The 27,674-nt window shown below is 36.5% G+C and overlaps 2 protein-coding genes and 2 non-coding genes across 5 annotated transcripts in view; 2 read left to right on the top strand and 2 right to left on the bottom strand.

Annotated features, from left to right (window-relative positions):
• Herc4 (HECT and RLD domain containing E3 ubiquitin protein ligase 4) overlaps positions 1-27,674 on the top strand; it is a 183,922-nt gene that overhangs the window by 143,900 nt on the left and 12,348 nt on the right. The window lies entirely within an intron of this gene.
• Positions 235-27,467, bottom strand: Sirt1 (sirtuin 1). Of its 2 annotated transcripts, XM_076834177.1 has the most exons (9): positions 26,982-27,467; positions 24,831-24,947; positions 22,240-22,481; positions 19,299-19,451; positions 8,215-8,362; positions 7,393-7,472; positions 6,677-6,863; positions 3,738-4,292; positions 235-1,446 (listed from the first exon to the last, which is right to left on the bottom strand). In XM_076834177.1, the coding sequence occupies exons 1-9, from the start codon at positions 27,394-27,396 to the stop codon at positions 1,118-1,120; spliced, it is 2,226 nt and encodes a 741-aa protein (XP_076690292.1). In that variant the 5' UTR covers positions 27,397-27,467; the 3' UTR covers positions 235-1,117. The 2 variants fall into 2 exon arrangements, with proteins under 2 accessions (XP_076690292.1, XP_076690294.1); XM_076834179.1 differs by lacking the exons at positions 19,299-19,451; positions 22,240-22,481; positions 24,831-24,947; positions 26,982-27,467 and adding an exon at positions 8,858-8,957.
• On the bottom strand, positions 16,834-16,943 carry LOC143381703 (U6 spliceosomal RNA). Its single transcript, XR_013088873.1, has one exon. It is a non-coding gene; the product is annotated as a U6 spliceosomal RNA (small nuclear RNA).
• On the top strand, positions 24,366-24,450 carry Trnaa-ugc (transfer RNA alanine (anticodon UGC)). Its single transcript has one exon. It is a non-coding gene; the product is annotated as a tRNA-Ala (tRNA).

Below are 27,674 nucleotides of genomic sequence, written 5' to 3'. Positions count from 1 at the left end.
CTGCTATTACAAGTTAAAAGTTCCTCCCCATAATACCAGGCTAGCAGTTTGGTATTCGTTACACCAAATCCTCCCAACAGGAGACATGTACTTTCTGGCTGAATTGTTATTAACATCTTATTACTTTGGAACTGTAATCAGGGACCTGTTGTTTTCTTCATTGATGGAAAAACAGCAGTCCAGAATATTACACTCTCCCCAGTAGAAGTACCATTATTACAGATTCAGAAAGGCTTTGCATATTCATATCTTGGCAGTTTAATACTTGTGGAAAAGGATCAATGCAAGCTCTACCACAGTGATAGGTACTTAAACAACAATGGCAAATATTTCAAAACTAAGGAGATCCAGGCAGGCACTATTGTTTCTAGAGCAACTGAAACATTTCCAAAGCATTCACTTTTTTTTTTTTTAGGTTAGTTTTATGAGCCAATATAGACGTCACTACATGTCTGTAGGAAGTACAAAAGCCATCTTCAATTGAACAATAAATACAATACTCCTGAAACGAAACTCTTAGCACCAAAGTCAGTGCTCTCCCGAATATTTCTGACTTTCTACTTACATTGCATGTCATTTTTAATTTTAAAAAAGTTAGCTGCCACAAGTCTTGGAAAATGCCAGTGTTTAAAAATAGGTAATTGTGCTAAAGAATCAAAAGTTCAGCAGAACAGATATTTTGAGGACTTCAAACCATTCAATGTTACAAAGAAAAGTGTGAAATAACCATTCTTTGGTCTAGATAAGCTGTTCCCTTTACATTAATTTAACATTCCAATGGCTTTTTGAAAACTTTAAAATGTTGAAACTCACTAGGCAAAAACGAAATTATACATACATACAGATGTATCATACAAATGAAACTTTAAAAGAAAGTCATGACCAACAGCTGACTAAAGATACTTAGTACCTTTCTTTAAAAAGTTAGTGTTGAGTGTACAAGTACAGGAATGGAAGTTAAAAAATTATCCATGAAAAAACAATCTACTTGACCAGTCTATAAATATTACACCTTCTGTTTTCCTTGCTCTATTGAGTTCACAAGTAAACATTCATTTTGACATGCTAAAGTTCCTAATGCTGGTGGAACAATTCCTGTACCTGGACAATTATTACATTATGATTTGTTTGCTGGATAGTTAATGTCTGTTACTTCCTGTTTTATGGATATAGCTTCATTAACTGCCTCTTGATCGCCTCCATCAGCTGCAAATCCAGTTCCTCCAGCTCTTTCCAGAACATCAGCATCATCTTCCAGGCCATTGTAGAATTCTTCAATTTCACTTTCATCTTCCATGGGTTCTTCTAAACTTGGACTCTGACATGTACCACTATCACTGTTACTGCCACAAGAACTAGAGGATAAGACGTCATCTTCAGAGTCTGAATATACTTCAGCGCCATGGAAAATGTAACGATTTGGTGGTAAAAACAGGTATTGATTACCTGAAATATAGTAATAAATGAAATGTTAGACTTAATTCAGTCTAGTTAGACAGTCTGGAGTCCAGTGTAGGTTCTATCTGCCTTTAATCACTAGACATTATAATTTTGTTTTAAAGCAAGAACTGTGAGTCCTGGATTTAAATATTAGTTCTTTGTACAGGTAGCTGTTTCCTTATGTGGAGAATGAAATAATTTTAATCCTGATTTTAAAATGAAAAAAGAGAAATTCAACAATTCCTTTTTAAGAAATTTGAAATTAGATACCCAATTCAAATTCATTAAATAAAATTTCTCTAAAGCACGTTTTAGAAGTATTTCATCTAACATTTCCATTTAACTTTTTTCCAGCCTGCACTTAATAGTGAATATCTTCATCTCCCCACCATTCAGAATGCAGTTTTTAGATACTGGCATCCATAGCCCCACCACCCAGTCTAAGAAACCTGTACTTTTTTTTAGTGCTCAGGATTGAACCCAGGGCCCCCAGAATCTCAGAGTCCTGTAGATATAGGTTAATGACAACAACAAGAAGCTCATTTCCTCCCCTTAAGCCATGGATACTAGGTCAAGAAGAACTCCTTAAGATGTGTGGGGTTTTTTTTGTTTTTGTTTTTATTTTGTTTGGAGATGGACAGAATGACTTTTTATGTGGTGCTAAGGCTCTAACCCAGTGCTTCTGCTAGGCAAATGCTGCTCTGCCACTGAACCATAACCCAAAACTGATGTGACAGTCCGCTACATATTGTGAAAAACACTTATTTCAAATCAGTATTAATTTTCATGGTTGGAGTAGGAAGTCAAGTACTTTTATTCCAGTGGCAAGACAGAAAACCCCTAGCAGCACTTGGGTCATGTTCAGTGTTTAAAAAAAAAATTAAAAATGGTGACCAGGAAGCATTTTATGTGCAAAAGGAGGCTTTTGTCTGCTCTTGTGAATTAAATGGTAGGAAACAAGGAGCCTTTAAATGAGTCCCAGCGTATGATTATATTACACTTTTGTTTATATAATTTTAGCTCATGACTTAAAAACATTATATTCTGCCCTAGCCTCACTGGAGAACTGGGGAAGTACTAGTTACCAAGACTCTAATTTAGCCTTCTAGCCAGGTGTGGTAGCACATGACTGTAATCCTAGTAGGTAGGTAGGCTGAGACAGGAGGATCTCAGTTCAGCAACTCAGTGAGACCCTGTCTCTAAAAGGGCTGAGAATATGGCTCCTTGGTTAAGCACCCCTGGGTTCAATCCCCTGGTATAACCTAATCTCCAAGTAGAACCTACTTTTTGTACCCACAAGTTATAAATGATGCTGAGGCAGATCAGAGTTAACTAGTGGGTACAAAAAGTAGGTTAACTTGTAGGGAAAAGGCCCTAAAACAACTTCAGGTGAACTAAAAATTTACATACTACTAGAACACTTAATCTCCATACCATCAACAAGTTTTATGTAAACGTGTATTATGTTTGAAGGTATGCAAAACTGTTAGGCCCAAGTTAAAGCAGATATCTACTTTTAACCCTGACTAAATTATGACCTTCCCATGTATGCTGCTTCTACTAAAACATCACCCTTCAAAAAGCAGCTTTTCTCACTTGTGTTAATACTAATTGATAGATTGCATATATCAAAAGGATAGATGCTATTCCTGATATTCAGTGGAGAAGAATGTTTTCCAGATCTGAGACTGTACATTGTAGTGGTAAAGAGAGCAGCCTCTGAGGTGAAAGACCTGGAATACAATCTGGCTCTCTCTGCACTTCCTAGTTGTTACCTTGTATGATGTTGCACATAATCCTCTTGGTCTTCCATTTTCCCACCTGAAACAGGGAAGTAATAATACTTCCTACCTCATGAGTTAGTTTAAAATTAAATGTTAGATATGTGTATGAAGCAACTGACCCACATTAAGCATACAAACAAATCATTTCTACCAGTTAAGAATTTTCAGTGGCAGAGTATATAATATAAACCTATTCTCAATATTTATCTTCCATTTTTCTTCCCATCCCCTGGAGAAACAACATATAGCATACCATTAAAAGCAAACACTCTTCACTCTTTCCTGTATTATGTACTCTTTCCTGTATTATGTATTACCCGTCTGTGACTTCTGAACTTCACACAATTTTCAATTCAACTATGGAAAGCTACCCAAATCAGGGCTGGGGATTCAGCTCAGCAGTGAAACACTTGGAGCTTCCCCAATCAACTAACCTGCCAAAACTGCTAGTTTGTCCCACACACACAAAAAAAAAGTTTTATAATAATCATACTTTCCAACAAAATTTCTTACCATCAAGCCGCTTACTAATCTGTTCTTTTGCAAGTCTGTTGGGCCAGCACTTTCTCACTGTTTCAGCAACTGAAGTTCTTTCACCTTTCTCACCAGTATTGGAACCAACATCTTTCAAATCTGGATTTTCCACATTAACACACTCAACATTTCTAGTAGAAGTCTGTACTTCCTGTGATTTTTCTTCCACACAACTCTTTGATTCAGATACATCCAAATCATCATTAGTCTTCGCTGTTTGGTTTAAAAGTGTAACAATCACTGAAGAATCTGGTGGTGAAGTTCTTTCTGGTGAACTTGATTCTTCTGAAATATTTAGAGGTGTTGGTGGCAACTCTGATAAATGGACCAATTCTTTTTGTGTTCGTGGAGGTTTTTCGGTAATTTCTGAAAGCTTTACAGGGTTACAGCAAAGTTTGGCGTATTCACCACCTAACCTATGACACAATTCATTAATTATGACATCACAGTCTCCAAGAAGTTCTACATCAAAATGCAGATGAGGCAGAGGTTCCCTATTAATTAATATCTGAGGCACTTCGTGTGGTATGGAACCTAAAAACAGGGTAAAAAGAAAGTTAGGAATTGAAGGTGAGCTAATAAAACCATAACATGCATCCTGCAAAAAAAAAAAAAAAAAAAAAGCAAGCCTGAATTCCAAATAAAAGATACCCTCCACTGCTATCAAGGGGCTGGGGTTGTGGCTCAGCGGTAGAGCGCTTTGAGAGCCTTAGTTCAATCCTCAGCACCACATTAAAATAAAGGTATTGTGTCCAACTAAAAAGTAAAAAAAAAGATATCGAACAAGTGAGAAGCATTAAAGCATCCCAGTTTCTGATCTTGCCAGGTTGGTTACCTCTGAGCAATCTTGTAACTTTCCATTCTGACCTCAATTTCCTTCTCTGTAGAGAATGGGAATAATGTCATTACTTAATTCTTGACACAAAGGTGTTTAGCTCCTGATACAAAGGTTAAAAGCCATACAGACATATTCTACACTACTTACCAAAAACTTTTTTTACATTTTCAAAAAACCATATTTGCCTATTACCAACACTATTACCCCACAGGCACAAGCCTGTAATCCTAGCGTCTTGGTAGGCTGAGACAGGAGAATTCCAAGTTCAAAGCCAGCCTCAGCAATTCAACAAGGCCCTAAACAATTTAGTAAGACCCTGTTTCACTAAGTTTAAAAAACTGGGACTGAGGGCTAGGATTATAGCTCAGTGGTAGAGTGCTCATCTTGCATATGGAAGGCAGTGGGCTTGGTCCTCAGCACCACATTAAAAAAAAAAAAAAAGCTGGGCTGAGGTTGTGGCTTAGTGGTAGAGTACTTGCCTTGCATGCATGGTGCACTGGGTTCAATCCCCAGCACCACATAAAAAAAAAAAAAACTAAATAAACAAGGGTATTGTGTTTATCATATTCATATATATATAATATATATTATATATATATAATTTTTTTTTTTAAAGGCACAGGAGGATAGCTGAGGATGTGGCTCAGTGGTTAAGTGCCCCTGGGTCAATCCCTGGTACCAAAAATAAATAAATAAAGCTTTTAAGGCAGAGAAATCCAGGTATGGTATCTTGGGCCTATTGTTCCAACTATTTGGGAAGGTAAGGCAGGAAGATCACTTGAGCCCAAGAGTTCAAGAACAGCCCAAGTAAGAAAGTAAGAACCCTATTTTTTAAAAGAAAAGGAAAAAACTGTGCTAGATGTGTAACTCACTCAGTGGTTGAGTGCCTACTAAACATGCATCAATCCCAAGGCCACAAAAGAATAGGGAGCTTACACTACTAAATTACGTTCATTTAATTACAAATCACCTATGTTCTACTGCACAAGGATTTCACAGCTATTTAGGAAAGACTGAGTTAAGTGATAAAGCCACCAGATGTAAGACAAATACAGAGTTAAGGAGTTTGACTCATGTTTCTTGTGTTTACCTATTTGATTTACTGATATAAAACCATTTAATTCTCCGTTTTTGGTGTCTGATTGTCTGCTCTTGTCCTCCCATTTATAAAAAGACACATCTGATATATTTGAAATATCCTTCTCATTTCCCTGGCTTCATTACAGGACAGAAAGAAGGTAGTATGAAAGCATGTTAAAGAAACTTCCCAAAACACTCCTTTGGTTTATGTAAGCTAGAGCCATGTATTACCATTATGACGTGCCATAACTGTCATTACTACAAGAAGAGACTATCATTTTGAATCCCTAAATTCTATCTTACACAAGTATGTTACACTTCTAATAAGTTGTGCATTTGAAAAATGTGAAAGGTCAAAAACTAATATCATGGGCTGGGGTTGTGACTCAGTGGCAGAGTGTTTGCCTAGAATGTGTGAGGCACTGGGTTCGATGTCAGCACCACACCTTTATTTATTTATTTAGAACATATAAATAAAATAAAGGTCCATTAACAACTAAAAAAATACTTAAGAAAAAAACATCAATACAAATAATTTCTTAATGTAAACAAATCAAAACTAAACTCTGCCACATTAAACACACTGCATTAAAAAGTCTAAGTTGAAGCTGGGTGTGGAACAGTGGCACATACCTAGAAATCCCACCTACTCTTTAGTCTGAGGCAGGAGGATCACAAGTTTGAGGCTGGCCTCTGCAACTTAGAAACTCTGTCTCAAAAAAACTAGAAATATACCTCACTCAGTGCATTTTCCCTTCATCTGGATTTTCCATGAGTAAGAACTAAAATTTAGTATTCCTTCTGTTTTGACATCCCCCGGCCCTCATTAAATATCATTTGCAATAACCCGCATACACAAAAATATCATCTAAAAAATATAGCTTAGCTCGTTACCACTTTCTAAATAGGAAAGTGGTAAGATCACTAGAGCCTATTATACAGATCCATAACCTGTGGTATCATATGCAGAAAAATTCCTCCAAAACCATCACTAACTTACTTGGAATTAGTGCTACTGGTCTTACTTTCAGGGAAGACCCAATAACAATAAGGAGATCGACTTCGTCTTTGTCATACTTCATGGCTCTATGAAACTGTTCTGGTAAATTTTCACCAAAAAAGACAATCTCTGGTTTCATGATAGCAAGTGGTTCATCAGCTGGGCACCTAGGACATCGAGGAACTACCTGCATGTTCCAGATATGGGTTGAGATGAAGTGAAAGAAAGTTCCAAGTTAGTAGTAGTCAGTATTTCCACACTTTTTAAAAAATGCATTTCAGAATTATCATAGAAAATAGAAAAGCTGTAGAATAAAAGGTAGGGAAAATTGGATACAATCTAAATGTCAATTTTAAGTTTACTGATACTCAATGAAACATTTTCCTGTATTTTTTCACAGTATTTTTATGTTTTGAGGATTACCACAACTCCTTTAAAGGATCCAAATCTGACATCACTAAAAAGGAGAGAAAGGAGAAAAACTAACATAGCAGCTTCTTTCTTGTGACCTGGGTTTTTACTTTAGGCTTATATAACAAAGGAGCCAATTTAATGATTTCAAGGTATTACTGTATTTCATTAGAATTCCCAATGGCAACACTTTCTTCCTGGACATTTCCCTGTCTCATAAATATTTGCAGGGGTGGAGGGTACTGGTGGCTAAGGAAGAACAGATCAGGGATGAGCACATTCCTAAAATGTGGGTGATTAATTACCTGATTAAAAATATCTCCTCGTACAGCTTCACAGTCAACTTTATATTTACAAATCAGGCAAGATGCTGTTGCAAAGGAACCTAGAAGCAACCAACATGTATATGGTTTATTAAAGTAATATGTTTCTTAAACATAAAGTTTAACACTATAGAAGTTACAACAATTTTAAGAGATTCCACATGGAAATTTAGAGAAAATGAAAAAAATACACGTAATACATGGAGACAATTCAATCCTCAGCTGTGAAACACAGATGTAATTGTGTTTTCTAAAACTACTCTTAAATAACTCCACCAGGGCGAAAACTCTTCAGGATATTAAGGTTCCAATTTTAATATCTTAGTTCAACAGATGTGTTTTAGAAACTTTACAGAAACAATCTCATGTTACTGCAATATCTTCTAAAATGAAAAGTATATTAATATTGGTTGGGCACAGTGGCACAAGCCTATAATCCCAGTGACTTTGGAGGTTGAGATGTGAGAATCAAAACTTCAAGACCAGTCTCAGCAACTTAGCAAGGCCCAGTCTCAAAATAAATTTTTAAAAAAGGGCTAAGGACGCAGCTCAGTGGTAAAGCACCTCTGGGTTCAATTCCCAGTACCCAAAAAAAAAAAAAAAAAAAAAAAGTGTATTACTATTTGGTATTATACTTCTGATTTCATTATTTTGCATTCTATTTTTCTTAGATTATCTTCAACTAATCAGATAACATGTTAATGATGTTTAAACTCTCATTACTGGAGGGCAGCTTGCTTTCTAATGCTGTTTTTTCCTAAGAAACTAAATAAATTACCAAAAGCCATTTTGAAGTTTACTAACCATGACATTGAATTATCCTTTGGATTCCTGCAACCTGTTCCAAGGTATCTATATTCTGAGTATAGTTGCGAAGTAGTTTTCCTTCCTTATCTGACAAGGCTATGAATTTGTGACATAGAGATGGTTGGAACTGTCCAGGATATATTTCCTACATAATGCAAAAGGTAGAAAAAGCTAATGTTAATAAAATAACTGTAACAGGCATCCTGCTTAGGTTTAACAAAAAACTACAATTGATAATTCCCCATATATAATTTTAAAACAAAATACATGAACATTTTAAAGCATCTTGATGGATGCAACACACACCTAGAAAAAGGATTTTTGCTGTAATATGTATAAAACTCAGCAATTAGTGAACTTGGCCCCTTGAAGAAATGACCAGGTTGACCCATAAACATCACTAATAAATGACTCCTTAGGATATCAGATTTTTGCTGGCTGCAAATTCAGATTTTTGTTTAAGGAAAAAGGGGAAAAGTTTACACTGAAATTACAGATATCAAAAGTACGGTGACTTTTTAAAAAACTAAAAAAAGGGCTCTGTCAACATACGAATATTTAAAAAAATTTTTTTTTGATTCATCATTCATTATAAATATCAACCTGTTGGAAGTTTAAAGCTAAAGTTTTAATTCCTTACCAAAATTGTTTTCCTTCCACTGCACAGGCACATACTGGTATAGTATAGAGTTGCTCATGAATGCTGAGTTGCTGGATTTTGTGTGTGTGTTTTTCCCCCCAAATAATGCTTCAATGCTGTTTCTTCTTTAAAAACAAAGAATTCAGATATACACATGGCAAAAAGATCAGAGAAAAAGTATCAATTTTGGTCCTCCCAACTTTTGACAGTGTTTTTTATTCAATTTCATTTAGTAAGTGACTATGGCAAAGGAAGTTTCTTCTCTACTTTTCTTTAAAGTAGTAGCACTATCATCTACTTACTTCCTTACCATTCATTACAGGCTCTAACCCATTATAATGCTAGCCAAAAAAAAAAAAAAAAAAATACATCCATCAATAGGGACCTGGTTATGTAAATATAGCACATCCATAACGTGGAATATGCAGCCATAAAAAACGAGGGAGACCTAGATGCACTGACCTGGAAAATGGCCCATAACATGTAGGGGGAAAAAAAAAAAAAGTCACCAGTGTGTATAGTTTTGTTTTGTTGCTAACTAAACAAAAATGGAAAATTATGTATATACAGATAGGTCCATAAGAACAAGCCAGGAAGAATACAAACAAGTTGTAAATAGAGTTGGGGTAATTTTCACTTCTGACATTATACCAAAAACGTTTAATCATGAGATTACAGATAACTACTTTTTAGCTATTTCACATCTCAAATTTTAAAAACACTTTTCCATTCAACAAAAGAATACCTTCTAGATAAAACTTAATACACTTTTCCCATGATGGTAAGTATATGTCCATATGCTGCTAAAAATCTATTATACAAAAATCCAAAATTTTTGCCTTTCAAACGTTTCAAAAAAAATTCAAGAATAACTCTTTGCAAAGAAAGAAATGAATAACTGCAATTAAAAAAAACAGAAAATGCATATAAGTAGCAGCAGCAAAAGAAGAGTTTATTAATAGAAGACTAAATATAATGGTGTAGCACAACTCAGTTGTGCTATACCATCATCTCCTACCCAGGATACTTTGTTTTATTGCCTTTACACTCAGAAAATTAAATATTCTAGCACTAAAGTACCTTCTGGGAAGATCTTTTAGCATATTTTGACCAAAATTAGAAAAAGGCTAGGAACAGATAAAATAGAATCTCTATAAAGCAGTAGGCAGATTGATAAAAGCATGCCAAACACAGAACAGGAAGGACGACTAACTCCAGGGCACAGTCAGAAGACAGGAGTTCTTCTAAGATTGTATCTATCCTCCTTGAATTACTACATGTCTTAACTGTTCTCTTTCAAAGGTGAGAGTAAGGAATGCAATAATGTGTGGAATGCTAGATTTCACATATATGCTAGTTTCCCCTTCTTGTCCAACCTGTTCAAGATAGAGGATAATGTATGAAAAACTTTTATTTTATAATCCTACATTTTACATGTGAAAACCTAAATGATGAGTCTTAGCTTTATTTTCTTTCTAATATGAAGAGGACCATGTCAATTTAAATATAGTATTCAACTATAAAGAATATAATCAAATTATTCAGGACTATTTTAACAGAAACCAGTTCTAAGACTCTTAATTTGAGAAGTTTGCTGAAAACTAAATGGTCTATAATTTTTAGATACGATACAGACAACTCTTTCACATTAGAAGTATTACATGATAGCCAGCCTTGTTCTAAGCAAGTCCTTTTAAGGAACCAGTAATGAGGGTTGGGCCACTCTTGAGGAAATCAAAGGTTTAAGGTAAAAAAGGGATCCTTCCACACAGCTGTGTATGAAAAGACACAAATAACCCAGGATTAGCCACCAACCAATGTGGTCAAAGCTAAAGCTCAGAACTACCTATGGAATGAATCTCAGCGTTTTCCTGTGAAAATAAGGGCTTTCCTCCAGTGATGCTCTCTGCTTTTAACCTCAGGTTTCTAACAATACAAATAAAAGACCCTAAAAACACAACTGTAATCACGGCCCCTGAAAACTAAAAAGATTCTTTGAAGTCTTAAGAGTTTATAAATCAGAGGAAGGCACACTGTTGAAAGAGAAGTAAAAAAGATTAAAGTAGTACACCATCATCTACTTCCTTCCTTACCATTCGTTACAGGCTCTAACCCATTATAATGCTAGCCAAAAAGAACTAGACAAACTAGCCAAAAAATTCTCCAGTTAAGGAGAATACTCATTATCTTATTTCACTCATTCTGTAAAATCACCCAAATAGACTACTCAATCTTTTTTTTAAATATTTTCAGTTGTAGATGGACACAATACCTTTATTTATTCTTTTAATATTTATTTTTATGTGATGCTGAGGATTGAACCCAGTGCCTCACACATGCTAGGCAAGGGCTACACTGCTGAGCCACAGCCCCAACTCCACTACTTAGTATCTTAATCAGTACTTAAAACCCTAACCCTAACCTGACAAATTCAACTGCTGTGCCAGTACACTGGCACACAGTAATCCCAACAACTCAGGCTGAAGCAGAAGGATCACAAGTTCAAAACTAGCCTCGGCATTTGCCAGTAAATGGATGGAGCTGAAGAATATGAGGCTAAGTGAAATAAGCCAATACCAAAGAACCAAAGGCCTGATGTTTTCTCTGATGTGCAGATGCTAATTTACAGTCAGGGGAGAGGGGCACTAGGGAATAGATCAGATAGAAGGGAATGAACGGAAAGGAGGGCATATGGGGATAGGAATGATAGAATGCATCAGACATAATTACCCTATGTGCATATGATTATACAATCTATATAACTACATCACGCACAAGAATGAGAAGTTATACTCCATTTATGAGAGATGCGTCAAAGCATCCTACTATCACGTATAACTAACTAGAATACAGAAAATGAACACTGTACCATTAAAAAAAAAAACAGTCTCAGCAACATATCAACACAGTAACTCAGCAAGACAGTGTCTCTAAATAAAATAGAAAAAATGGGCTAAGGATGTAACTAAGTGGCTAAACACCTCTGGGTTCAATCCATGGTACCAAGTTTATACCTTTAGGAATCTTTGTTGAACATACATGTGTACACAGGACCACAGACAGTAAATATTTTAGGTATTAGACCATATGGTTTATGTGTATATATGGTCTCTGTCACTACACAAGCTCTCCTTTATAATGCAAAAGTAGCTATAGATAATATATAAATGAGAATGGTTGTGTTCCAATAAAACTTCATGTACAATGACATCAGAATTTCATGGAAGTTCACACTCCATGAAATATTCTTTTGACTTTTTTCCCAGCAATTTAAAACCTCATCGTTAGCTGGGGAGGCAACAGGGGGAAGATATTGGTCAATGGACACAAAATCTCAGAAAGGGAGAATGAGTTCACCAATATCTATTGTACAACATGGAGATTATAATTAGTAACAAGTGTATTATATTCTTGAAAACTGCTGAGTGTAGATTGTGAATGTTCTTATCCAAAAATAAGTATGTGAATGTTATTTAGTTTGATTTAGTCATTCCATAAGGAAAAAATATATCAAAACATGTTGTACACTATAAACACAATTTTTATTTGCCCATTTACATGAATAATAATATATCACTTTAATAAGCAGTGGGTGAAATCTGATCTGATCATACATTATAATTTTAAAAAGCTGACATAAAAAGTAGGGTAACTTCTATTCTAACCTAACACAAAGGAATTCCAATTAATGAAACTATTAGCTACTATTTAATGAAATTTTAGTATATACTTAGGTATAATAAGCCCTTATATTTTGTATTTATTATAATTCCACACATAAAATTCAGGGCTGGGTTTTTATATTTTAAAAGGTTAAAGAAAAATAATATGTCAGAGACCCTATGTGACCCATAAAGCAGGGCACATATTTACTATCTGACCCTTTGTGGAAAGTTTGCTGACCCTGTTCTAGACATATATTCTTTTTTTTTTTTTTTTAAATTTTTAGTTGTAGATGGACACAATGTCTCTATTTTATTTATTTACTTTTATGTGGTGCTGAGGACCCAAGCCAGTGCCTCACACATTAGATAGGCAAGTGTTCTACCACTGACCTACAGCCCCAGCCCATATATTCCCATTTTACAAATGAAAACAAAAACAAAACAAAGAAATAATTTATCAATTTGTTAACAGGAACCATAAGTAGCAGAGTTAGCATTTACACCTAGTATCAATACAAAAGTCCTGTTCTTAACTGCCTTTCCAATTTTATGCTTCAGCCTCAAATTTTCTATTTTTCTTTTGGACTAAGCACCATTTTTCTTAGGTTACAAACTAGTCTAATTGAGCAAGACTAGTTTGGTAAGTCCACCTTATTTTGCTCAATTTCATAGGATTACTACAGGCTGGAATTCCACTAACCCGAACATAAAAACACTCTTCAAAAAAACATATTCCCTAAAATCAGTATGAAGAAAAGCCCCTTGGGCTGGGGACATAGCTCAGTTGGTAGAGTGCTTGCCTAGCATGCACAAGTAAGTCCCTGGGTTCAATCCCCAGCTCCCACCAAAAAAAGAAAAGCCCTTGAAATGGGGGGAAAAATGGCTAAGAACAAAACAATAATTAGAAGATACACACAGGACCAGAAGTAAAAGTAGTCATCCACACTAATTAAAACAGAATACTAAGGGCTAGTGGTATAGCTGGTGGGGGGAGGGGGAGGAAGCTCTAGATAAAAATCTAGGGCCAATAAGTAAATAATAAAGATAAAACAACAGGGGCTGGGATTGTAGCTTAGTGGTAGAGTGCTTGCCTAGCACGTGTGAGGCACTTGGTTCGATTCTCATATAAATAAGTGAGTAAATAAATAAATAAATAAAGGTACATTGACCTTAAAAAAAAAAAAAGGATAAAACAAAAGACAAGAACATTAACATGCTAATTTGTTACCTATCATACATTTATAATTTCAAACCTGCTAAATAACCCTAGATTAAAAAAAAAATCTCTAATACCCACCGTTAGGAGATTAATTACATTATGTACAACTTCAAGACAAAGTACTATACAGCCCCCACCCGCCTCCCCCATGAGATTATCTGTTAAGTACCATTTATTTCCAAGAATACTAAGCAAGAAGCTTAGCATGGTGGCACACTCCTCTAATTCCAGCTTACTCGGGGAGGCCGATCACAAGTTTGAGGCCAGCCATGGTCAACTTAGCAAGAGCCTATCTCAAAATAAAAATTAAAACGACTGGGATACAGCTCTGTGGTAGAGCACTGCAGAGCTCAATCTCCCAGAACTGAAAAAATAAATAATAACACGTTAGACTGGCAGTGTTGCTCAGTGGTACAGCACTTGCCTACCACAGACAAGGCACTGGATTCCATCCCTAGAATGACCAAAAGAAAAAAAAAGTTAATACTTATAATGTATTGTGGGTTTTTTTTTTGAGAGGGTCAGGGGATGTAATAAGGACATGCTAAGTCAAACTTCTCACATATGTGTGATGAAAGTGTATTTTATTTCAACCTTTTCTGGTAGGAATTTATCTAAAGCTAAGGAAAAAAATGAACTTGCAATTTCTCTCTCAGGAATTTATCTTAAGAACAATGGCAATATACCAAAAAGGATAACTGTAGCAACACTATTTGGATGTCCTAAATATGCACTTTCACAATTATAGTATACCTATTGATCATCATTATATAACATTAAAAAGTATTTATGCTGGGCATGGTAGTACACACCTATAATTCCAGTTACTCAATTGGCTCAGGCAGGAAGACGGGGAAGATCGAGGCAAGACTGGGCCACTTAACAAGACTCTGTCTCAAAAAAATAAAAAGGACTGGGAATGTAGCTGAGTGGTAAAGTTTGGTACTGGGTTTAATCCCTAATACCAAAAAGGAAAAAATAAAAGTATTCCAGTGTCTGACAGAAGAGTTTGTAGGAAATCCAGAGCAGTTCAGAGAACTGCTTTTATTATAAAGGTGTAATATAATATTCAACTCTAAGTACTACAATGACACATATATACATGTAACATGTACATGGGTATTAACATGATCTTCAGATGAATGAAACTACAGCGACTACATTTTTCTTTTGCTTGCATTCTTTGACTTTTTAGGTAATGAGCTTGTTTTAAAACTCAATTTGGGGCTGGGGTATACTTCAGTGGTTAAGCGTTTGTCCAGCAAGCATAAGAGCTTTGATCCCTAGGGCCACCAAGAAAAAAAAATATTAAAACTCCTTTATCTTTATAACTACATGATCTGATAAGTTTGCATACACTATTTAAAGCAGTAGTTTATCATATATAAAATAACACATTTTTGGAATGAGGTTCATAAAAATTTAGATCATATTTCTTCCTCTAGCTTTTCTTGAACTTCAATCACTTCAAGGAAAGAACAATCACTGAATATTTATAACTATGACCACAACTCGTCAATTTAAGTTCTTAGTCAGGTGTGGTGGTGCATAACTGTAATCTCAGCAACCTGGGAGGTTGAGAAAGGAGGAGCACAAGTTCAAGGCCAGCCTCAGAACTTAGGCACTGTCTCAAAATAAAAACAAAAGGGAAAAGTAAAAAAAAAAGAAAAAGACTGGAGATCTAGCTCAGCTATAAAGTGTCCCTCAGTTAAATTCCCAGCATGACTTAAAAACACTAAGTTCTTATTAAGCAGAAGAATAAGACCATGGTTCAGAATATAACTATCACTTTAAAACTAGCCTTAACTATTCTTGTACAAAAGAATTCAAAATGGTACCACATGGAAACATACTATAATATGCTGATGCTAAATGACAGCAATTTTGCAGGGGACACTGACCCTTTCTACCATACATTTTTAAATGTCAAGTCTGGTAGCAGGTGTTTACAGCATTTAGTGGGCGGAAGAAAGCAATGCTGCTAAACACTTTGAGACCCAGTAAAGCTCCCATAGCAAAGAATTATCCAGTCCAAAGTTAATAGTGCTGAGTTGGCAGAGCAAGCACATGGCATGCACAAGAGGTCCTGGGTTCAATTTCCAGAACCAAAAAGAAACAAACAAACAAAAAAAACCCCGCTCTTAATGGACCAGTAACCTTTTCAATATGCCTCTCCTTTACATTCCCAATATCAGTGAAATCTAAATATCTTCTCAATAATCACATACAACCAATGGCTTAATTTGGTGTAGAAATTATCTTTCTTCCAAAATATCTAAATTTCACCAGTATTTCCTTTTTTCATGGCTTCATACTAAATTCATTTTCATTCATAACTAGCAAAATTCACAAGCCATTTTATGAACTTTCCATCTAGTTATAGTGACCAGCAGAAAAGCTGAAGTTAGGCTGAGTTATAGCTCAGTGGTAGAGTACTTGCCTAGCATAAGAAAGGCCCTGAATTCTATATACATACACAAAAGTGTATGTTGTTCTTTGTTCTTGGAAGGTTTAGGAATCTTTATTTGCATATTCTCCATTATTTGGGTACTGTCCTGCATTCCTTGTTGTTTCTCCTAATCCTTTTCCTAGTTATTTTTAGACCCAAATTAACTCATATTTTCTCTCCTACCTATATTATTAAGTACTACTGCAGTAAGCAGATGCTTTCTTCCTAATGTGAGAATTAAAGTACAAAGAATTATATATGAATAATAATTAAAGATTAGTTTAATTAGCTCTTAACATAAATGAAAACAAAAAAGCAATCAAGCAAATTTTTATGTAAATGGTATTAGAAATAATTTTAAAGACAAATAAATGAAAAAATGTTGACCTTTTTCTCCTCCCAAGTAATATAAAATCTGCAAGGCAATAGTGCTTAAGAACTACTTTAACACATTTAGTGGTTTTTTCCCCCATTCATAGAACTTTTACTCCACTTGCATGAAGTAAATACATGTGTTCCTAACAATTAGGCTTAGATTGTTCATGAAAATTTCTTAAGGCATTAAACAAAGCTAGCCATCATCTCAAGTTATTTCCCTGTTAATTATTTTTTAGCATGTTAGAGAAGTATCGAGAAATATACAATATGTGTGGAAGGCTTCATGAATTTTCATGTCTTCTTTGCTCAGGGGCCATGATAATCTTCTCTGTAACATTCCAATTTTAGTATATGTGCTACAAGAGAAGCAAGCACTAATAACTAGTGTGCCTTTTCTGTTGTAACTTTTATTTCTATTTTCCTTTATGCTTTCTCTAGATTTCTATTAAAATTTTAAGTTTTAGGATTGTCTTTATCAGGGTAATTATTTCTACAGCTTTTCATATGTTAAAGTTAGTTTAAACTTAAGATAAGGTCTTACTATGTTGACTAGGCTGATCTAGAACTCCTGGGCTCAAGCAATCCTGCTTCAGCCTCTAGAAACATGAGCTATAGCACCCAATTTGGTTCCCACATTTTCCTAAGTGTCAGTTTACCACATTGGAAAAAAAGCTCATAAAAATCTGCTTTTTAAGGGCTGAGGCTGTAGCTCAGTGGTAAAGTGCTTACCTTGCGTGTGTGAGGCACTGGGATCAATCCTCAACACCACATTAAAAACAAAGATTTTTTTAAAAATCTGCTCTTTAAAATAACTGAACTCTTAATTTTAGATATCTAACTGCACTGTATAAGTAGGAAATTTATCTTCATGGGATAGTTTAAAAAGCCAACAAGAGTTAATTTTGGAAATATAGAAATACCCACCCCCCAATTTAACAGCAAAAATCTTGGGACCATTATAGAAAATTCAGTAGTAAATTAAGTTTTTATAATGAGATCTAAGATCAAAGTAACTTCTAGTTACCTGCTGGCCTTCTAGAAGTATAAAGGTCTACTAATTAGAGCTGCTATAATGCCAATATCCTAGGTCCAAATCAAGAGATCTATAATTAAGTGATCTTTCCTTGGTCTTCAAAACCATGCTGCAGTCCACTAGCACTAATAGATTAAAACAGTGCATCTTCACTAATCTGTAATATTTTGTAATGAACAACCAAGTGTCTGCTCTAAAGGTCAGATATAGATGACCACCATTATTGCTGATACATGAAGTAAAAAGTTTGAAATTTGGGGGCTGGGGTTGTAGCTCAGTGGTTGAGCGCTTGCCTCGCATGCGTGAGGCACTGGGTTCGATCCTCAGCACCACATAAAATAAATAAATAAACAAAGATATTAAAAAAAAAAGTTTGAAATTTTGGTAAGTTTCAAGTTAAGTTTGAAGGATTCAAATACTCTTGACTGCCTGAAAACTTTTCAAATACAGCTTAAATCATATATATGAACTTTTAATATGATTTCCCATCTTATTCTAATATACATTTGATGTATTACACTGGGACAAAACAAACTTTTTTAGATAGGGACCAATTTAAATTAACACCCATTGTTTTGAATTAGAAGGATTTTTCTTATAGTAATGTAAATATTATGGTTTAAAAGTATATGAAGACACCCTTAAAAATTCAGGTTTACTTATTTAATTTCTGGATTCACTGAAAAATAGTCTCTTTCAAAAAGGCCCTTTTGAATGTACAACCAACTTTAATCATCTTTATCCATAAGACCAAACTACAGGAGGAAAAACCCATGTTTTCTAATGTCTAAAATCTCTTAGGCATGGTATAATGATTAAACTTTATAGCAGAGCTACACAAGAGATATATAAATTTTCTAGTAATCACATTAAAGTGAAAATTTTAAATATATTTTACTTTACCCATTATTGATTCCATATAATCAATATCTGTTAGTATTTAATAAATGAAATTAACAAAAATTTTATTTTTCTGAACCAAGGTCTCTAAAATCCAGTATGTCTTCAGTACTTCATGCTTCAACTACTCAACAGCTACATGCAGTAGTAATGGCTTCTGTACTGAACAGAGTGATTCTAGAGACCAATTTATTGACAAAAATGCAATCTCAGAATCTTCTCCACCCTTAATTACAAATGATTTTTTAGGCTACTACAAAACATACCAGAGTAAGCTGAGCACAGTGGCAGATGCTTATAATCTCACCATTCAGGAGGCTGAGGCAAAAGGATAGCAAGTTGGAGGCTAGACTCTGCAACTCAGACCCCCAACTCAAAATAAAAAATTAAAAGGGCTAGGGATGTAGTTCAGTGGTAGAGAGCTTGCCTATTATGCACAAAGCCCTGGGTTCTATCCCCAGTGACACACACACAAAAGTAGATGTTATGATCTTCACAACTCAATAAGAAATATTGAATGTCAAAATAGTTACATCACTTCTATATGGTCTATGAACTCCCAAAGAGAAGCCCAGACCGTGAATAAAGTACATATTTAAAGTTAAAAAATAAGATAGTCTTTTCTGGAAAGTAAACTCAATACTAAAATAAAGAAAACTCCTGACTAATCTTACATCACCATAGTAATAGCATCGCTTAACAGACAATGCATTCAGAAAGCGTAAAAAACCCTATACATGAACAAAATACTTTTTTATGAGAGGCCACCAAATAAGCAATAAGAAAGTTAGTAGTACCTTTGCAAACTTGAAGAACGGTCTTGGATCTTTTCTGAAATATTCAATATCAAACATTGCTTGAGGATCTGGAAGATCAGGGAAGTCTACTGCAAGACGAGCATAAATACCATCTCTTGACCTGAAGTCAGGTATTCCACATGAAACAGATACCTGAAATATGCATGGCATAATTTGTACAATTAACTCTTCCACCTTTATAATTAGTAGCTCTCTTACCATACAATTTTAGAGGAGAGCTGAAAAATAAAATTTTGGTTTGAAATATTTTGGGGAGAACAGAAATACCACCTTACCCTGATTTCAAATAAAAGTAATAACACCCAAATAAATGAGTCTAATTAAAACTGCCACATATTCTGTTTTTAATGGTGTTAATAAGGAATTTTAAATCAGGATAATTTTAAACCTTTAAGCATTTAATGAACAAATTAAAGCAATTGCAATCTGATTGAAAAGGGAATAAACCAATTCAATCATTTAACTAGAAAGCAGGCAAGAATTTCTACCACAATTATTTCCCAAGAAATCGCTCTTATATGGTCAATATCCTTCTACCCTCAAGAATACTAAATTCCTATGTTTTCTTTAAAAATTATTTTGCAACCAGACATGATGCCATGATCCCAGAGACTCGGAAGGCTAAGGAAAAAGGATTTCAAATTTGAGACCAGCCTCAGAAATTTAGGAAGATCGTCTAAAAATAAAAAAATAAAGAACTGGGGTTATAACTCGGTGTTAACACATCCCTGGGGTTCAATCCCCAATACCACAAAAAATAAACTATGTTGCAAGATGGGCATGGTGTACCCTTATAGTGCCAGCTACCCAGTAGGCTGAGGATAGCTTAAGCTCAGGAGTTTTAGACCAGCCTGGGCAACACGTCAGACCCCATCTCAAAAAATAAATAAAAAACTACATCGCATTATATTTCAGCTCCTAATTTTTAAAAATATTTTTTAATTGTTGATGGACCTTTATTTTATTCATTTATTTATATGTGGTGCTGAGAATTGAACCCAGTGCCTCACACATGAGAGGCAAGTGCTCTACCACTGAGCCACAACCACAGCCCGATCCTAATTTTTAAAAAACAGATTTAGACACTATGCTTATTCTACAAATAAACCCTGACATTTCAAACAGAGAATTCAAAACTTTTACACACACACACATTTGGTACTGAGGATTGAAACTATTGGCAATTTTATTACTGTGCTACATCACCAATCCTTTTTTTAAAATTAATTATTCTAAGAAAGGTCTTGCTAAATTTTTTAGGCCAGCCTTGAACTAGTAATACTCCTGCCTCAACCTCTTAAATCATTGGAATTATAGGCATGTACCATAGCAGCACTATGCTAAAATTTTATTTTATTTTATAATTTTACTGGAGTTGACTTCACCTTGACCTCAGAGTAAAACAAACTTATCAAAATCACATCTGTGGGGCTGGGGATGTGGCTCAAGCGGTAGCACGCTCGCCTGGCATGCGTGCGGCCGAGGTTCGATCCTCAGCACCACATACAGACAAAGATGTTGTGTCCGCCGATAACTGAAAAATAAATATTAAAAATTTAAAAAAAAAAAAAAAAAAAAAAATCACATCTGTGAACAAAATCTAACTATCCTGGAACTTGAATGTAGCTCAGTGGCAGAGCACATGCTTACCATGTTTAAGGCTCAATCCCCAGCAACAAGAACTTAAACAAGAACCAGCTGGGGCACGGTGGCACTCGCCTGTAATTCCAACAGCTCAGGAGGCTGAGGCAGAAGGATCACAAGTAAAAAGTTAACCTCAACAACTTGGCAAGGCCCTAAGCAACTTAGCAAAACCCTTTCTCAAAATTAAAAAAAAAAGGGGGGGTGGGGGGTGGGGGGCATGGCTGGGGATGTGGCTCAGTGGTAAAGCACTCCTAGATTCAATCCCTAATACCAAAAAAAAAAGTTAACTATTCTTGATATTATTTAATAACAATCGTTCACAACTAAAAATGATAGAGAACTCACACCTATAATCCCAGCAATTTGGGAGGCTGAGGCAGGAGGATCATGAGTTCAAAACCAGCCTCAGCAACTTAGTGAGGCCCTAAGCAACCTAGCAACATCCTGTCTCTAAAATATAAAAAAAAGGGCTGGGGATGTGGCCCAGTGGTTAAGTGCCCTGGGTTCAATCCCCAATACAAAAAAAAAGAAAGAAAGAAAGAAAACAGGACTGAATTTTACTCCTACAGTTGCTCTGTTTGCTAACACACAATGTACTCTATTCAACACATAATACATAACAGTCTTAGGTAAAGTCAAATGAAAAATGTCAAATTACCACAATCCTACAATAGTAGAGCACATGACTTATGTATGAAGCCCTGGTCAAACCCCAGTACTGCTAAATAAATAAATATATATAAATGTAAATAAAATTAAAAATGACCTGCCCCCCACCAAAAAAAAAAAAAAAATCACCATAATCCTATCATTTTCAAATGACAAAAAGACAGGAATCTGTTACCTTCCCAACACTAAGTTTTTCATTTGTGAATATCAATTACATTTCTGATTTCTCCATGAAGACTGACCAAATAAACAGCATCTCCACCTAGATCCTGACTTACCATAACAAAAGCAGAATCACAATTCCCTGCATCTCCCTGAAGAGCTGTGGTATAATATAGGCCAAAAAAAAATCTTGCCTTAACTCCTATTACCTACTATGCCATAGATAGAAGCAAATATTTTTTAAAGGCTGTTAGATTTTTCAGAGTCTTTTCTCAAAAACTGAACCAATTTAGCAACTGCACTGCACTCAGATTTTGGCAGTTTCCAAACATCCATTCTAATTAAGGATGAATTCTCCTAAACCAGAAAAAAAGTTCCTTAATTAGAAAAAGAATAAGATAAAACCACCTCTTCCTTTTATAGGTGTTTTATACATCTTACATACCCCAGCTCCAGTTAGAACTATTATTTTTTTGCACTCTTGCAGTAATTTCACAGCATCTTCAATTGTATTAATATCTTTTCTTTTTTTTCTTTTTGGTGGTTCTGAAAGGATATTAATAACAATCTGCCACAGTGTCATATCATCCAATTCAGGTGGAGGAATTGTTTCCGGTAGTAAATCTTTAAGAATTGTTCGAGGATCTGTGCCAATCATGAGATGTTGCTGAACAAAAGTATATGGACCTATGTTAAGAAGAAAAAGATTCAGGTCAAATCTACTTCCAAGAAACTTTTAAAAAATCTCAATTTTCTGAAATAATGCATTAGTAATCTCTAAGGTTATTTTGCAAAGAAAGAAAATGCAACTTATTTTCTTCTCAAGATACCCTTAATGCTATGTACCAATGAGATTAAGAAGATCAAGAGTTAGTGCCCTCTTAACCTATAAATATGTATTTCAAAAGAGTCAACTGAGGGATGGAGAGGGTCCAGTGGTAGAACATATGGTTTAGCATATACCAGGCCCCAGGTTCAAACCCCAGCATCAAAAAAATTTTAAGATGAATTAACTGTAAGTTTTTATGGTTAAAATCTAATATCATTCACTATAACTTATAACAAAATCATTTACAAAGTTGTTCTATAAATCATTACAGAAAAGACTCTACCAATCCTAAAAGTCCATGTTATTTATCAGGGACATAGGGAAAAAAAAGTCTAGGCTGTAGTTGTAGCTCAGTGTTAGAACACCTGCCTAGCATATGAGGCACTGGGTTCAATCCTCAGGACCACATAAAAATAAATAAATAAAAGTATTGTGTCCATCTACATAATACTTTTATTTATTTAAAAATAAATAAAAACATTTATAAAAATCTATATGTAAATAACATTTTTAAAAATTTTTCCATTATAAACCTTCATTTTGATCTTTACCAGTCTCCCAAGATGACTCATACAATGTTTATGTTTTTTAAATATTAATTATTCTTTCGCCCTGAAGTTGCTCAGATCAGATTCCTAGCTTGAGAAAATAAACAATATCAACATTAAAAAGGAACTAACTAGTTATCACTATGTTTAGATAGTCAAGGCATCTGAAAAAGCTAGAGTACCAAAATTTTTTAAAAATCACTTTTTAAGATGGTTATGTTACATCTTTGGTATAAAAATCTGATATTGCAGGGCTGGGGGCATAGCTCAGTGGTAGAACACTTACCTAGCATGTGCAGAACTCTGGGTTTAATCCCCAATACAAGAGGCAGAGGGAGAAGGAAAGACAACTTTCCCATTCTCTAACTTTGTAAATACTTACTAAGCACAAACTATGTATAAAGCATTGTACCTACATTGACACAACAGTAGTTAAAGAAACTCAAAAACCCCTGCCTGGGAGTAGAACCACCATTTGACCCAGCGGACCCCTCTCCTCAGTCTATACCCAAAAAACTTAAAAAGAGCATACTATAGGGACAAAGCCACATCAATGTTTATAGCAGCACATTTCACAATAGCTAAAATGTGGAGCCAACCTAGATGCCCTTCAATAGATGAAGGGATTTTAAAAAAAAAAAAGTGGCATATATATACACAATGAAATTTTACTCAGCAATAAAAGAGAATAAAACCATGGCATTTGCAGGTAAATGGATGGAGTTAAAGAGAAGATAATGCCAAGTGAAGTTAGCTAATCCCAAAAAAACAATTCTGAATGTTTTCTTTGATATAAGGAGGCTGATTCATAGTGGGATAGGGAGATGGAGCATGGGAGGAATAGACAAACTCTAGATAGGGCAGAGGGATGGGAAGGGTAAGGGAGGGGGCATGGGGTTAGAAATAATGGTGAAATGTGATGATCATTATTATCCAATGTACATGAATAAAGACATGAATTGGTGTGAATATACTTTGTATACAACCAGAGATATGAAAAATCGTGCTCTAATGTGTATATGTGTAATCGGGCTCTATATGTGTATATGTGTAATAAGAATTGTAATGCATTCCACTGTTATATAATTTATGTATACATATATATCTCCTGCCTCTGTGGAGCTTGTATTCAAGCACAAGAAGCATCACTGGAAACACCAGGTTTAGAACTTGTTAAAACCTGTTAAGTGGGTTGGGAGTATAGCTCAGTTGGTAGAGTGCTTGCCTTGCATGCACAAGGCCCTGGGTTCAATCCCCAGTACCATAAACAAAAAACCCTGTTAAGTGATATTATGAAAAAGTATAAAGGAGATGTAAAGTGAGGAAGAAAGAAACTAACTAAAGGAAGAGCATTCCACAAAGAAGATACAAGTGAACATAGGTTTAAGAAGGACTTAGCTGTTAGAGAAATAGCATAAGTTAACTTTCATTAGCCTAAGCTGCTTAGAAACAATAACTGAGGACTGGGGGTTTACAGGTCTGTGGTAAAGCATTTGCCTAACCATACACAGGTTTGATCTTAGCACAGCAAAACAAAAACTTGCCATATAACCACGTACCTAAAAAGCTCACCAGTTAAAAGGCAGAGAATTAAAAGTTGGTATAAAAAAAAAATACAGAAAGAAAAATATATTCCAAAGCTGCACAGCTCTACTATACCTATCCGTGGCCTTGGAGTCCAATCACTAGAGCTTGCGTGTGAAGCTCTATCATCCTCATCACTTTCACAGGAATGAAAACCATTGGTGATAATTTCATCACTAAACAGAAGATTATCTGCAAAAGAAATCAAAAGTAATTTAAGGATGCTGAAACAATCTGCATCTAAAATGTATGAAGACCCATAATGATTATGATGCAATCATTCTCATAGAATAAAACATTTAACAAAATGAATGTATTTAAAAACGTCTGTGGGGTCAATCTGCACCATTTATAGGAGCAGTTTTCTCATCCTTAGAGATTCTGTTCAGAATCTAAGTTTCAGCCCATCTAAATCTAGAAATTAAGTAAGTATACTTTTCAAAGTATACTTAAAAAAAAAAAAAATAGTCAGATGTGGTGGCAAATGCCTGTAAACCCAGACTCTGGAGGCTGAGGCAGAAGGATCACAAGTTCCAGACCAGGCTCAGCAACTTAGCCAGCCCCTAAGCAACTTAGACCCTGTCTCAAAAAATAAAAAGGGCTGAAGACCTGAAGACGTGGGATGTGGCTCAGTGGTTAAGCACCCCTGGGTTCAATCTCTGGTGACAAAAAAAAAAAAAAAAAAGGAAAGAGGGTTTAGAGTGCTTGTCTCATATGCACAAAGCCCTGGGTTCAATCCCCAGCACCACAAAAAAAAAAAAAAAAGAAAGAAAGAAAAAAGAAAGTACGAACGAACAAGAAATACTAGGTGACAGTACTGACCAAATTCTATTGTTATATCATGTGCATGTGCAAACATGTAAAATTGTAACCCACCATTTTTATAATTATAATGCACCAATAAAAAGATGAGCCAAAAAGGAAAATAAAAGAAAATAAATGTTTTAAAAACCAAAATAGAAAAAAAGTAGGTTGGGGTGTAGCTCAGTGGTGGAGTTACTTGTACAAGACCCTTGGGTAGATCTCCCACAAAATAAAGAAATAATAATAATAATCTAGTTAAACTGAATTTGTCAGTCACAAAGGAATTTAATAAATTTGTAAAAAGAGATTTACCCAAACGTCATAGAAATCACAGGGTTGTATTTTAAGAAATAAAATCTAGGAAAAACATCTAAAAGAAAGAGAGAGATTTACACAAAAGTGCCACTCTAGTGACAAACCCCCTCACTCCCTGAAGTTTGCACTTTTATATAACACTAAACATACTAAGCTAACTGTGCATTACTCTTCCCTATTCAGCTGTTTCTTGAAATCAAAGGCTGTTTTACCAGTCCCTAATGCACAGGTTCTTTTTCACATGTGGCCAAATGGGCTTACTAGATGGACCTGACACAATATAAAACAAAGACCCACACCTACCCAGGGCAGCAACTCATGAGATCACAGACCCGAAACCCTCACCTCAAGGATGACATAATGCAATACACCACCTCTGGCTTCAGAATACCAAAATTATGTCAATTTGTGTTTCGGAATTACTACGTACAAAAGTATTACACTAAAACTAAAACCACTATAAGAAATGATTGGAAGAAAAATAATATTCATAAAAGTATTCTAAAAGTACTATCACTCTCCTGTGCCCACTTGTCAACTGCATCACAGAGTGTAATGACTTTGAAAACAGGCATGTTCCTTAAATATCAGAGGCTTTTTAAGAAACACCTTTGCTCTTTTAAAATCTCAAACTTTTTAAGGTGAAAACCAGTGACCCTCAAAAACAGCACAGGTGTCAGTCAGCTTGCAAAAGCAATTGCAAAAGGACCGGTCAGCCAGAAGTTGCAGACTTCAGTGTACTTTAAGAAGGGGGGGGGGGGAGAATAAAAACCTTTAACAAAAGCAATATGGTAAGAGGGTAGGAGAGAAGCAAAAAAGTTATTTTAGAAACAACTGCGAGAGCCTGCAGACCTGGCGACTGCGCAAAGCAGCTCAGGCGGGCCGCGGACTGAGTGAAGGGAGGGAGCAAGTCGGCGCACAGCTCCCGCAGCACGGCCCACAGCCCTTAAGGGCGCAGGCGAGTGGAGGGCGGTAGTGGAGAAAGGGACGCCGCGGAGCCAGCCACGAGCCCCCTGCCCGCTCCAAAGACCCCGCAACCTGACGCTAGGAGGGGCCCCAAAGAGGGAAAAGGGGATGCGCAGTCCCGGTCGCCCGCGCCCTGCGCACCTCGGTACCCAATCGCCGCCGCCGCCGCCGCCTCTTCCTCCTCCTCGCCCTCCTCGTCGTCGTCGTCGTAGAAGTCTTCGGCCGGCGGCGGCTCCCGGGATAGGCCCTGCAGGCCCGGCCCATTGTCTCCTTCTCCGGCCGCTGCCGTTGCCTGGGCCTCTCGCTCCCCACCCGCCGCTGCCGCCTCCCGCCACAGCGCCGCCGCAGCCGCCGGGCAGCCCCCGGCCGCCGGTGGCACCTCTCGCTCCGGGGCCGCCCCACTGGGCTCGCCCAGGCTCCGCCCGAGGCCAGGACCTTCTCTCCGCGGCCTCTTGCGGAGCGGCTCTCCGGCGGGCGGCGATGCGGCCTCCCTCTCGGCCGCTGCTGCCGAGGGGGAGCCGCCGGGCTGAAGGGCGAGCGCCGCCTCGTCCGCCATCTTCCAACTGCCTCTCTGGCCCTCCTCCCTCGCCTCCTCTGCTCCCGCTCGACGCGCGGCACTGGCGCCCCCGCGGCTTGGGCTGCGGGAGATTTAAACCCCGTCACGTGACCCGCCCCCTCGCCGCCCCCGCCCTCCCGCCACTCCCGCCACCCACGCGGGCCGGACCACAACACCGCGGGTCACGTGGCGGGCGGAGGCCCAGGCGTCTTCGGCTCTGCTGGGGCAGGGAGGAAGCGCGGCCTTGCCTGCCTCCGGCCCCACCCCTCGGTAGCCGG

Source organism: Callospermophilus lateralis, chromosome 15 (genome assembly GCF_048772815.1).
Source record: "Callospermophilus lateralis isolate mCalLat2 chromosome 15, mCalLat2.hap1, whole genome shotgun sequence".
Taxonomy (NCBI): Eukaryota; Metazoa; Chordata; class Mammalia; order Rodentia; family Sciuridae; genus Callospermophilus; species Callospermophilus lateralis.
This window is presented reverse-complemented; position numbering and strand designations above follow the sequence as displayed.